Consider the following 13,129-nt stretch of genomic DNA (forward strand, 5'->3'; position numbering starts at 1 on the left):
CACTCATATGTTGTGTGTCGGACCAACTGACACCCGGGTGGATGTAAGGTATGAGGCAAGTAGCTTTTGCTTAGCTAACCGTGTTTGTTGCTGTTTTACAGTGTGTGGTGCCCCAGTATACACCGCTTTCTCCTAACTTTGTTGTTCATTTCTTCTTCTTCTTGCCGCTTCCTTTCTTACCCTTCTTTTTGCCTTCAGCCTTACGCGCGCGGTTGAGCTGCTGGAAGATGTCCCCTGGAAGTGAAGCGTCAACCAAGAAGGAAAGCAGCTTCGAATTCTCCTGCAAGCGAGGCAATGCAGGGTCAGTTACGCGGGAAATGAACCAGCAGTACAGGATCTACCGGTGCGAGAGCTGGCATCAGGATGTTGGCACCTTCAGGCTCAATTAGGTTGAAAGTGAAGTCAACATTTGCCAGAGCCTTGCTTCGAAGGAGACCGTCACGGAATGCTGTGAGTGCCTCGATATTCTGCAAGCGTCAACAGGAGAGATCAGCGCTGGTGTTACATCATCGCACACACGAAAAGCGTACGTTGCGGATGCCGTTGTCCGACAAATTCAGCGTGACTAGTCGATGGGAACGAGCGAGCCCAAGTGAGAGGTGGTGCAGACCATCGCCTCCTATAGTATTGCCCCGCAGTGACAGCGTCTCGACCGCACAGCTCGGCAAACTTACAAGCTGCGCTAACTTGATGCAGCCCTCCGGCCCGACGCCGCAGTAGTCAAGATGCAGTTGCTGCAGGTGAAGAATCCCTTTGTTAGAGCGGCGGAGGTCAAGACTTGGTCCAGCACGCACCTTTAGCGCGGTGTTGTTGAAGAGGCCACCAACAAGAACGCTCACGCCTGCGTCGCCCACGTCAAGGTTATAGTCGAGGTTGAGCGTGAGCAACCCGGGAGCCTTCTGCTGCGATAGCACATCAGCCAGCGCCCTGCACCCGTCCTCTCCAATGCCGCAGTCCAGCAACTCCAAGTACGCGATGTTCACTCCTGATGTGGCTTGTAGCAAACCCGCCTAGATAGCAGCAACGCGATGTTAGAGCGTGTGTGGAAAACGCAAGATTGGCGAAGGCGTACAATTGCAGCGGCTCCGTCGTTGCCGATCTCCTGCTTCCAGATGCGGATATACCGCAACTGAGTGTACGGCCCGTTCGTGATTCCTGGACCTACACCGTGAAGATGATACCGTCAAGGAAAACTCCACTCTCTTTCAAGCAGTCAACACATGCAGATTTGGTGAAACAATTGTCGAAAGGATATCATGATGCCCATCGTGAGCGCGCGAACACCGCCCGGACCGAGTATCCCGACATCTTCGCCTTCCAGTATGAACTGTTGGTGCCAGCAAGCATTGAGTCATCAGAGCAGCATCAACGGGTACTCTGGACCAACTGCACTCACATTTACGAGATCTCCATCTTCTTCCTTGCCACGGAAGAGCTCATTCACGTGCGGGTTCACCTGGACACCAATGGCCCTAATACCAAGGCAGTCAGCAAATGTAACCCCTGCAAGTAAACCCTTTCCAAACTGCAGGGGGCCTCACTTGCAGGCTTTGCCGTAGTTGGCGGCAACGATCTGCCGCGTCACAACGTTCTCGTCCACGACCGCAGCCTTGGGCTTGGGCTTGGCCTTCTTGCTCATCGGCCTTTGAATTGGGACGCGAAGCGACGCCAACCGTTGCGACCATAGAAATCTGTTGTGCGGTGTGCATGTACTGATTGAGGAAGCAATAGTTTGTGGTCCCTATTGAGTTTTATGCCGCCAGCTTTGACCCTCGAGAGATTTATAGGAAGCGGAGTAAGACAGGTATTAATACAGCAGCGGAGCAAGACAGATAGCTTTCATTCTGTGATATATCTGCTGTGCAGCGGCCTTCCTCACCACTAACAGTCATTGTCTTTTTCTTCTCGTCGGTAACTTGGCTCTGGATAAAACGATCCGCTCTGCACAACAACCTGCACAGCACAAGTAAATATAAAACCATGTTGCGCGATATCGATGTGGCGTTATCATTCGCCATGTCCATCTTCCTTCTCAGGGTCAAGATGCCAAAAACTAGTGGGCTGCTTTGCTGGACTGGAGCTCTCCACCGATGCTAGAATAGAGAGACCACAGCCCAAATTTACAACGAAAACGAAATGGTTAAAGCGATCAAGGCTGTCCGCGTTCTACCTCTTGTTGTTATGTTACTGACATTCAACCGCCTGCCATCAGTGATAGTATTTCTCGACGCATGGTTGAACGAGTTGATAGTACTGTAGTCTGTTGTGGCAATTTGGGTGCACGCCTATCAACACATTCCAGAGCTTTAGAGGAAAGGAATTACTTTTAAGCATTAAAAAAAAAGACACCCCAGCACCGTTCAATACATGTAACATCGCACTCAGGCAGAGATGAATATAAGAAGGGTATGATCCATATCAAAATCTTCTCAAGGTTATAAGAAGATATAAGAAGGTTTGTCTTATTCTCAAAAATTGGTCCATGAAATCCATGCAACAAAGCCGTCCTTCCTAGACTTCACAATCAATCACTGTTTATCGTGATCGTTGGTGTCGATCTGTCCTCACTGCTGCATTCATCATCGCTGGTTTCATCTCCGAACTGGTTGAAGCCACTGTAGAGCTGGTGGGCATTGGTACACCAACTTGTGAACGTGATCAGCATCCAGTCGGGTGCGTAGCTTCGAGTGTACGAACCCAATATGTGGAGAGGCTTCTCTCGGAGCCAACAGCGCGAGTTTACGTTCTATAATTGCTTCATCCCCATTCTGTGCAGAAACTGCGACAATACTTCTTATACCATGCAAGAAGATAAAAACAAGAACGATTGTAAGAACCGATGCCATCCCTGCACTCAGCTGCATTAGTTAAAGTCTATCCAAAGTCTCCCGGTGCAACCAATGATCGAAAACGTATTTCACCCATTCCTCGTGGCAGACCCCCAAAAGCTTCTTTCCTGACTCAGTACGCACGAACCCACATCTTACTTGCCAGGATTTTCACTTGTGAGGAACGTGGTGCGAATTACGAGCTACGAAGAGGCCCAACCGAATGCCCCACGCCTGCTCCGGCCATACATCCTCCGACGGAACAACAAAATCGTCTGGGATCTCTTCCTCACCAAACAGCCTCGTGTAGATCTCCAGCAGCGGGACAACACGGTTCGTCCATCCTCGAACTGACAACTTGAGATTCAAGCCTAACTCGTCCAACAACTCGGCATCACGACCAACGTGTGAAAAAAATGTTGCGTTGCTCCGCAAGCGGGAGAGAATCTTGCCTAGCTTCATCGTCCACGCATTTCTGGGCCAAGGGTCTTCAGATGGAACGACGAACTTAACTGGAATCTTGCAATTCTTGTAAACCTTGGCGTATGCCTGAATGGCTGGTACGATGCGCTCGTTCCAAACCGCTTCGTCACGATTCCACGCAAACCCAAGCGACTTCAGGCGCTCAATGTCTCGATCAACCTGCTCCACGTAGGTTTTCCTCCCTCGAATATCACGAACAACGACCCCAAGAGGGACCCCCCACGCTTTCTTTGGCCACGGAGGAGAGGACGGTACCTCAAATGAAAACTCAATAATGCAATGACCAAATTCTTGGCGGTATACCTCGAGCGAAGGCAGCATTTTCTCCGACCAATCTCTTTCAGCGATCGAGGTTTCAAAGCAAAACTCGAGCTTTCGGAGCTCCTCTTTCGACCTTTCCAACTGAGCAGTATACGTCGTATCAGCCCGGATAGAATGGGTAGTATTTCCTAGGCACACACCCCACGCCGACCTTGGCCAGGCATCGTCGCTCGGGACAACAAAACCGGCCGGAACGTCCGTGTGGCCATTGACCTCGAAAAAGCACCTAAACGCCGGCATGATAATTGTGTCCCATTTGTGCTGAGACGCATCTCGAGCAAAGTCCAAATCCACCAGCTCGCGCGTAAACTGGGGCGAAAATGCCTCCTCGTCGGTGTTAAGCTTGTATCGCAGGTAATTGACAGCGGACCCCAAATTGTACCCCCACGTCATGGATGGCCAGATGTCATCACCCGACGGGACCACAAAACGGTATGGCACCAACACGTGTCCGTTCTTGGCCTTGTACGCTCGCAGCGCTGCCAGCACGTTCTTCTCTCGCGTGCTTGTTTTCCATACATCATCCCCTCCTCCCTTTGAGCTGAAGCACCGCAGTGGTCGTACCAACCGCACTCGCTGCCACAGCATCGCCAATCCAAAACGCGTTGTGCGGGTTACTTCGTAACCTAACCTGGGATACTGTGAGACGAATGGATAGAAATCCGCAAACACTATGGTACTTCCATTCGAGCTGCTTCGGAACCATCAACATCTAGGGCTCCGATTCAAACATTCACCGCTACTGAGCGTTGATGGAGCACAGGCATGTTGCCTTCAGCGGCTCGCAGCGATATACACCAACCTTCGTATCCGCGTGTCAACACATATTCTATATCGCAGGCCTCTTCAACCATTTTTTCCACCACCTCTCACATCCTATACATAAAATATACCCAACTATTCTCCATAACAGTTCTCTCTAGTTGAAGCTGGAGGGCTCGGAAGACCGCATAAACGCAATCCCGCACCATCGTCTCCTCTTCCTCGACAGCGCCACCGCAATGGCGTCGTCTCGCGCCTCCCGCCCGCCTCTGGACCTGCCGAGCGACGTGTGGACGCCCGACACGCCCGTCATCATCGCCGCCAACCGCCTGCCCGTCCGCCTCTTCAAGGCTCCAGACACCTCCAAATGGCACGTGGAATGGGCCGGAGACCGCATGATCGAGTCGCAGAACACACTGTCCCACTGCGAGATCTCGGAGCGGGCCACCATCAAGTTCGTGGGCCGCGTGGCCGACGTGGACGTGCCGGAAGACGAGCGCCACGACGTGGAGCTGCTGCTACAGGAGTTCAACTGCTACCCAGTGTTCCTGGAGGCTGAGGAGGCCAAGCTCTACTACGAAGACTACTGCAAACAGACGCTCTGGCCCACGTTCCACAATGTCGTGGACGTCTATAGCCCGGTGGACGTGGTGCTGGACGTGGACGCCCAGCAGCAATTATCACCAACCGCCCAGTTTTGGAACCCTGGCTGGCAGAAGGTGGCCTGGCATGCCTACACCAACGTCAACCAAATGTTCGCGCACAAGATCTGCGAGATCTACGAACAGGGAGATGTTGTCTGGGTGCAGGACTACCACTTATTGCTCACGCCCAGCTACATTGTACGCAAGATGAGAGCGGCCAATGTGGGACTGTTTCTTCACGTGCCGTTCCCGTCGTCCGAGGTCTTCCGCACGCTGTCCATGAGGAAGGAGCTGCTACGAGGTATGCTGAACGCCGACCACATTGGTTTCCACTTGTTCGAGTATGCCAGGCACTTTATGTCGGCGTGTCGACGCATTTTGGGCCTGAGCTATGAGCCCATTCTGCGCGGACAATTGGGCATTGACTACGGAGGGCGACGAGTGGCCGTGACGTGCAGCCACATGGCCATTGACGTGCAGCGCATTGAAGAGACGCTCGTGAATGAAGATGTGCGAGAGATGGTAGTGGCGCTGCGCCAGAAGTACCGTGACAAGAAGATTCTGGCGGGCTGTGACACCATTGAGCGGTTAAAAGGAATACCTTCCAAGATGCTGGCATTTGACGGGTTCCTGTCACGGTGTCCAGATTTTATTGGCAAGGCTATACTGGTGCAGAAGGGCATTCATAGACGTGGTCGTGTGACGGACTACCTGCAGAGCAAAAAGGAGATTGAGTTAGCGGTGCAGGCTATCAACAACAAGTACCGCGACCTTGCTAAGGGTAATGTGGTGGACTACGAGGAGGTGGATGAATTTCCGTACAAAGAGAGAGTGGCGCTGTGGCGCGTCGCCGACATACAGATCACGACAGTACTGAGGGACGGACTCAACACCACACCGTTCGAGTATATCGCCACCCACAAGTACGCCGATGTCATGCATAGCGGTACAACGTTTTACTAACGTGTGTGCCTGTTTGTCGTTTCTGCAGAACTTCACCTGGTGTACTCATTATGAGTGAATTCTCCGGTAGTAGCCGCCTTCTCAGTGGTGCACTGACTGTGAACCCGTGGGAGTTGGACCAAGTTATAGACGCACTCCGAGATGCTGTGTATATGCCAGCGAACGAAAGAGAGCACCGACGCAACTGCGACTTTCAGTTTGTGGCAGCAAACCCTCCACGGCGCTGGGCCAAATGCGTGCTAACGGATATCGTGAACGCACGAAAGAAAGAGGAATCATTCGTGTACATGGGCACAGGCTTTGGTCTGGACTTCCGTCTGATGGAAGTCAGCGCGCAGTTTCGCGTAAGTTGCACCCACGACCTCCTGCATTGTTGATGTAGAGTGCTATTTTGCTAAACTGAGTGCGCGTGCTCTTTATCTTGTGCTTGTTCCAGAAACTAACAGACCAAGAAGTTGCACCAGGGTATCGCACCAGTACAAACCGCGCAATCTTCTTGGATTATTACCGAACGCTGGCCCCTGATGTATCGCAGCTAATGGGCGTGCGGTGGCCCGATGTGCCCCTGAGTGCGCTAGCTACACTGGAACAGTTGTGCAAAGACCCTCGTAACACCGTCTTCATCGTAAGTGGATGCAATTGTGACCTCCTTACCCAGAAGTTCGGCGGTGTACCAGGCTTGGGGCTTGTAGCAGAGCATGGATATTTCATCCGGCCCGCAGTACTAGGTAATGATGCTCGCATTGGGCGGCCCTGGCAACGACACGGTGATATTTTGCAGGCTGAAGGCGGCCACCAGCAATGGCGCGTCAAAGCAGAGAAAATCATTCAGCTTTATGTTGATCGAACAAATGGATCATCTCTGGAGTTGCGAAGAAGCGCTGTACTATTTCGTTACGGCAAATCCGATTTTGATTTTGGCGCACTACAAGCAGCAGAGTTAAAGGAGCACCTGGAGGGCGTGTTTGAGGTTTGCATAACACTTTATGGTCGATGGTGCACTGTAACTTCGTGAGCTAACGCACGAAATTGTTGTTGGTTATGTTTACAAATAGGGCTGGCCATTGAACATTATTCAAGGCAAAGATTACATCGAAGTACGTCCTGAGGGCGTTGGCAAGGGCAAAATTGTCGGCCACTTGCTGAATAAGATGCGCGTCGATGGGAACCCGGCAGATTTCGTCCTCTGTATTGGGGATGATGTGGCTGACGAGCTCATGTTTGACCAACTCAAGAAAATGGCTGAACACAGCGAGATTTCAAAAGGTATGGCTTTAATTCCCAACGGTTCTGCAGAAATGAATCAAGATGCTAATGCTGAGCTTATTGTGCGATATAGATAAAGTGTTTACTTGCACAGTAGGACAGAAGCCATCTAAAGCAGAATACTTTGTCGACGACTACACCGACGTCATCGCGCTATTGAAGTCTCTGAAAGTGGTCGCCACAAAGGTAACCAGCAAAGTGGCAGGGGTATATTTCGTCATGAAGTCTAACTTCGTGCTGCCAATGATTCGTGCTTGACTAGTCCAATCGCAATTATTCCTTGTCGGATATGCAGTCGTTTGTGCGAGACACACGTCCTTTCCTAGCATCGTCGTCACACGGCAGTGGTGTAGGATCGAGGAATGCGGCTTCGGATTCCTCGCTTCGGAAGTCATCAAGTCGTCACGGTCTCTACAATCACCTGTAAGCGGTGTTTGCCGAGTGTTATCATGATGTGCACCAGTCTGGAGCTCACTTTTGTTGTTGATATTTAGGACACCTGTGATTGAGGACCAGATCGTGCCCACGGATACTGGAGGACAGAGCGGGGGTCGATCGCCCACCCGCCGCAGGAACCGAAACAAGTGGCTCAACCGCCTGCAACAACTTGGTGTGGCTGCAGTGTTAGTGGGTATTCTTCGGTGGCGCAGTGGCGTCAAAAATCCTCACGAAAAGAAGATGCTCATGTATCTGGTGGCCTCACTGGGCATCGCGTGGTCTATTCAGCGCGTGCGATCAAAGTCACGCAAGTAAAAAAAAAGGGTTAGCGTTGGAAATGCTTCTCGGACCGGCCAGTGTGAAGCGAGCTCCCGGACTATAAGGGTACCTTAGGAACACCCAACTGGTTGAACGCAAGTGGAGTCGCTCTTGACAATGGCATTGCACTCAAATCAAAGTGAACTGATGTATTACCCAACTTGCTTGGTCGGCGTGCTTGGTGCACAGTGACAGAGCTCTTCAGACGTTGATACCGTTCTCAGCGCCCCACTTCTTCATGATGCGCACAATGTATTCGACCTGCGGGTTGTTGTTTGCCTTGAGAATGCTGAGCACCTCCTCGAGCTCTACGCGGGTGGCTTTACCAGCTACCGCACGCTGGAAGACACCAACACAGGCACCGCGTTTACCTTCCCAGTACTCCGGATCCGGATCAAGTCGCTCCAGGATGTCGAATGCCTTAGCAGAGTAGAGGAACTCGCCCATTTTGTAGCAGTCATGGGCAATGAGCTGAAGCAGGTTGAACGAATCGTCCGAGTTGTCGAGCTTGAGGTACAGGTCCCAGGCTGCGGACGGGTTACGATTCAGGATGTAGCATCTTGTCAGCCAGCTCACATAGCAGTAATCGTGGCGGTACTCCTCCTGCTGCACTCGTAGCAGCGTCTCAAGAGCTTCTTGGTGCGACCCGGTGTTGCAAAGCGCAACACCGAAGTTCCAGTTGAAGTCGTCTTCGTTGTACAGGTATTGCTTGATGGAGTTGAGGTAGATGTTGACGTCCTCGAACTGCTTGAGCAGGTAAAAGCACGAGGCCATGCACTGACGACCAGGGATTGTATCGCATTCAGTCGGGGACGATCCTACCAATTGAAAGTACTGCTGGGCCGTCTTGATGTGCTGTCGTGACGACGTTGACTGCCCTAGCGTGGCATGCACCACGCCCTTGAGAATATATTCCTGCGGCGTGGAGGGCTCCACGTCCTTGATGAGATCGTAGGCTTCCTGCAGTTTATCGTGCTTGAGATAATACACCACGAGGTTCAGTCTCGCTTCGGGCAGAGCGTCCACGAACTGTGGCAGAACCCGAAGAGCGTTCTGTCCGTCTTCAAAGACGACCATGTTGTGGCTCACGAGGTCATTCTGCTCGATGTTGTAGCCTCTGTCTGTAAGTGTCTTGATCTCATCCTTCGCAGCAGCTCCGTTGTACAGCTTGAACTGGTTGCAAGCCTTGACGTTCACAGCCACGACGCTGTCAGGAAAGGCTTGCAGATACGCCTGCATGATCTCGAGCGACACGTCGTAGTAGTCGAGCTTGTAGTAGCACATGGCCACGTACACGTTCAGCGCAATATCATCGCGGTTCTCCAGCAGCAGTCGCTTGTAGATGTCCGTGGCCTCTTGGAAATGGTTGCGAAAGTAGTGAATTGCAGCCAGCGAGAGCTGATCCTCCTTTGAGTCGGTGAGTTGTTGGTGATAAACGAGCAGTTTGTCTTCGTCCCCCATTTTGTGCGCACAATGGAAGAGCAGCCGGTTCTGTAGCTGCCCCGCAGGTCCCTTCTCGGCCTCCTTGGCTGCTTCCTTGTACATCTGCAGGTAGAACAAGCAGCATGCGCGATAGAGGAAGACCTCGGGCGTGTCGTCTACGTCTCGGAGCTGTGCGTAGGCGTCCAGGGCCCGCTGGTAGTTGCCCAGATGGAACGAGGCGTAGGCAAGCCACAGCAGCGTCTTGCGCTTCTCCTCCGCTTTAGCGGGACCCGAAACACTCGACGCATCGTCGCTCTTGAGGTTGAATTCGAGGATCGCCGAGGCGCCGGTGAAATCCCTCTTGGCCACGCACTCCTCGGCCGTCGGACCCTTTTTCGTCTTGACACGCGCGATCTCCTGCGCCTATAGAGCAGCAGTGTCAATTGCATCGCATTCTCCCTTGCATACGTCCACTCCGAACCCGCGTACCTTGGCGCGTTGCGTCTGCTTGGGCTTGGCGACGTACATGGTCTCCACTAGTCTCACCTTTTGCGTCGCTTCAAGATCGATGTAGCCATGTTTGGATACATGGTGTATTCCACAATATATTACGTGTCGCACATCAACTCTTTGAAACCACCCCCTTCTTATTCAAAGCAGATCTGGTCACCAGTATGGGTCGTCGCGAGGAAGAGCCCGAGTCGAGTCGCCGCCACGGGCGCTCCAAGGCGTCTCCGAGCCCCGCGCGCGGAGAGGAAGACGAGGAAGCCATCCGCACCAAGCTGCGCGAGTCTGGATGGAAGAAACGCCGCGCAGACAGCACCAGCACTCAGGATGCGGAGGCCCTTAATGACCGGGAAAAGGCCACAGATAGGCCCGAAAAGAGCTCCCCACGCGCCGCAGATGACCGCCGAGGCGCGCGACCGTCGCGTAGCTCACGTCACTCGCGGTCTCCGAGGAGGCGCGACCGTGAGCACCGTAGTTCGCGCAGGAAGTCGTCAACCAGCAGACGCCGCTCGCCATCTCGGTCGCGTTCGCCCTCCCGCTCGCGCTCTCGGGGGCGTTCACGGTCCCCGGGTCGGCGTCGACGTCGTCACGCGTCGTCCTCGAGGAAGCGGCGTTCGTCGCGCTCTGCGTCGCGCAGTCGGGACGCCAAGAGGTCGCGACGCGCGTCGTCTCGGTCGCGCTCGGCGTCCGCGGTCACACGGAAGGCGCTGAAAAGCGAAGAGGATAAGAAGAAGAAGGAGGAGGACGATGACGAGACGGAGACGGAGAAAGAAGAGGAAGAGGAGAACAAAAAGGAGGACAAGAAGGACGAGCGTCCGAAGTCCAGGAAGAGCAGTCGTCGGTCCCGCTCGGGTTCGCCCAGCTCGCCCTCGCGGTCTTCTCGACGCCGTCGTCACCGACGCAACTCGTCGTACTCGCGCTCTCCGTCGCGCAGCCGTCGCAGTCGACGCGGCGGGTCTCGTTCGCGCTCGCGGTCTCCTCCTAGAGACCGTCGCTCCCGAGGGCGCGATCGTGATCGTCGCAGCCGCCGTGGATACAGCCGCAGTCCCAGTTACTCGCGTCGCCGCCGCCGCAGTGACCGCTCCAGCTCCCGTGATCGGACGCGTCGCGAGACGAACAGCTCGCCAGAGCCCCACCAACACCCCCCTGCTGCTGCCGACGCGGTCTCTGCTACTGCTACTGCTGCAACTGCTACTGGAGCAACCCCGGCTGCTGCAGGTACTGGAGTGAACCCGACTATTACACAGCTGATGGCCCAGTACCCGACCATGAGTCTGCAGGATATCATTGCCAAGATGCAGGCGTCGAACGTAACGATGGCCGCTGCGGTGGCTCAGAAGCCCGCGCGCGAGCTATACGTGGGCAACTTGCCGCCTAATGTAACCGGTCCGCAGCTCCAGGAGTTCCTGAGCACCATCATTCAGCAGGTGGGGCTCACGACGCAGCCTGGAAACCCAATTGTGAACACGTGGATTTCTACGGATGGCCACTTCGCATTTTGCGAGATGCGTAGCGTCGAGGAGTGCAACTTGGCGCTGCTGCTGAACCAACTGTCGCTTCTGGGCCAACCGCTCAAGTTTGGTCGCCCGCGTAGCTTCATGGGCCCACCTCAGCCTATGCCCCAGATTTCGGCACGTGCGCAGACCGCGCTAGTGAACTTGGGCTGTACACCAAACCCGGCATGGTTCGCCCAGTCCACCGACCCGAGCATTCTTTCAGATGCCTCGGCTTCTCTTGCAGAAACATCCACCTTGGCTGCGATGTCGGTGGCCCAGCCTGCAGTGGCTACTACCATTGCCGATGCTGCTTCATCGCTACACCGTCTCATCATGTCAAACATTCCGATTGTGCTGGAGGAAGATCAAGTGAAGGAGCTGGTGGAGCCGTTTGGAGCGCTCAAGAGCTTCACGCTCGTCAAGGACACTGCTACTGGGGCGTCCATGGGAAGTGCTTTGTTCGAGTACGAGGATGATAGTGTTGCCGCGCAGGCTGTGGAAGGTTTGAACGGGCTAAGTATTGGTGGGATTCTTTTGTCGGTTCAACGTCAGCCTCCCAGTGGAGTGGCGACTGTTGGTTCTCTGCCAGTTGCAGTTCCCAACCCCGAGGACCAGCCGAGTCCTGTCCTGAAAATGGTATGTTACGCGTATGATATCATTTGACTTACGGCTCGACGCTAACCACCAGCGCCATGCTCATTTGCTTTTGCAGGCAAATATGATTTCTGTGGATGAGCTAAGGGATGACGAAGAATATGCTGATCTTGCTGAAGATGTAGAGGAAGAATGCAAGCGCTTCGGAGAAGTAACTGGCATGGAGATCCCTCGCCCTAAGGTTTGTTGAGCCATGTCTTACTAGTGTAATGGGTATACTTACATATTATCGGCGTGTTATCTCTGTAGGATGGAGATGACGTCCCTGGTCTGGGATGCATTTACGTGCGCTTCGGAAAGGAAGACGACTCTGTTTCTGCCTTGAAGGTATGCAGATCGAGCGTATCCAATGTATTGATTCCCTGTTCTCACAGTTCGTACAATATTTCCAAAACAGGCCTTGAACGGACGCAAGTTTGGCGGGAACATCGTTAAAGTGACCTACTTCCCTCTGGACAAGTTCGAGAAGCGCCAGCTTTTCTGAGCGCGTTGGTGACGAAGGACACAAGGAACCCGGTACCGATAGTGCCCAAGATCTATTGCGTTTCCCTATTTTTTTCTTTGCGTGCGCTAAGAACACGCGGAGTTGAGCTACGAGTGTTTGCGACGGACTGGCGATTGCGCTGCTATCAGCACGCAGGAAGGTTTGTACGGTGAACGCCTCCGGGCGTTGTCCGCAAAGCCCCAGCTAACCGAAACGTGCTGTCGCGATGTGTAGATCGAATCCAATGAACTTGGCCTTCAATGTTGTGTGCGCGAAAGCTTCCTCTTCATGGGAGTCGTGCCTAATTTGTGTTTATGTTCTTACTGATTCGCTACTGTGCTCATGTAGAGGCTTGCTGCTAAAGCAACGACACAGCAAACAGGCTGTGTCGGCATGTTCAAACTCAGAGGACGCACGTGACCTTTCTCGGTCGCAGCTGTGGACGACCATGGCTTGTGATCAGGCATTTGAAGCAACTTGATCGTGGTGCAAGCTACAAGACACATGCAAGCAGGGATGCGTTCGACGGGGTCGGCTTGTAGT

At 53.5% G+C, this 13,129-nt stretch overlaps 5 protein-coding genes across 5 annotated transcripts; 2 read left to right on the top strand and 3 right to left on the bottom strand.

Annotated features, from left to right (window-relative positions):
- Positions 1 to 145: 145 nt before the first annotated feature.
- Positions 146 to 1,639, bottom strand: KRP23_10765 (Protein NLRC3; the record flags this gene model as incomplete). Its single annotated transcript, XM_067881254.1, has 8 exons — positions 146 to 280; positions 342 to 467; positions 531 to 734; positions 795 to 1,010; positions 1,073 to 1,168; positions 1,256 to 1,327; positions 1,397 to 1,472; positions 1,542 to 1,639. 8 exons carry the CDS (start codon positions 1,637 to 1,639, stop codon positions 146 to 148), a joined length of 1,023 nt encoding a protein of 340 aa, XP_067741518.1.
- A 1,360-nt stretch (positions 1,640 to 2,999) lies between these two features.
- On the bottom strand, positions 3,000 to 4,220 carry KRP23_10766 (uncharacterized protein; the record flags this gene model as incomplete). The annotated part of the gene is made up of 1 exon (XM_067881255.1): positions 3,000 to 4,220. One exon carries the CDS (start codon positions 4,218 to 4,220, stop codon positions 3,000 to 3,002), a length of 1,221 nt encoding a protein of 406 aa, XP_067741519.1.
- A 413-nt stretch (positions 4,221 to 4,633) lies between these two features.
- Positions 4,634 to 8,020, top strand: KRP23_10767 (putative alpha,alpha-trehalose-phosphate synthase [UDP-forming] 10; the record flags this gene model as incomplete). The annotated part of the gene is made up of 7 exons (XM_067881256.1): positions 4,634 to 5,961; positions 6,030 to 6,345; positions 6,438 to 6,971; positions 7,057 to 7,267; positions 7,341 to 7,453; positions 7,530 to 7,690; positions 7,762 to 8,020. The coding sequence occupies 7 exons, from the start codon at positions 4,634 to 4,636 to the stop codon at positions 8,018 to 8,020; spliced, it is 2,922 nt and encodes a 973-aa protein (XP_067741520.1).
- Positions 8,021 to 8,224: 204 nt separating this feature from the next.
- On the bottom strand, positions 8,225 to 9,973 carry KRP23_10768 (Intraflagellar transport protein 56; the record flags this gene model as incomplete). Its single annotated transcript, XM_067881257.1, has 2 exons — positions 8,225 to 9,868; positions 9,935 to 9,973. The coding sequence occupies 2 exons, from the start codon at positions 9,971 to 9,973 to the stop codon at positions 8,225 to 8,227; spliced, it is 1,683 nt and encodes a 560-aa protein (XP_067741521.1).
- A 146-nt stretch (positions 9,974 to 10,119) lies between these two features.
- KRP23_10769 (Splicing factor U2AF 50 kDa subunit) lies at positions 10,120 to 13,006 on the top strand (the record flags this gene model as incomplete). Its single annotated transcript, XM_067881258.1, has 7 exons — positions 10,120 to 12,084; positions 12,161 to 12,283; positions 12,352 to 12,429; positions 12,500 to 12,561; positions 12,678 to 12,746; positions 12,821 to 12,848; positions 12,935 to 13,006. The coding sequence occupies 7 exons, from the start codon at positions 10,120 to 10,122 to the stop codon at positions 13,004 to 13,006; spliced, it is 2,397 nt and encodes a 798-aa protein (XP_067741522.1).
- Between the last annotated feature and the right edge of the window lie 123 nt (positions 13,007 to 13,129).

This window comes from Phytophthora ramorum, assembly GCF_020800215.1.
Source record: "Phytophthora ramorum isolate Pr-102 chromosome Unknown Phyram_PR-102_s0010, whole genome shotgun sequence".
NCBI lineage: Eukaryota > Oomycota > Peronosporomycetes > Peronosporales > Peronosporaceae > Phytophthora > Phytophthora ramorum.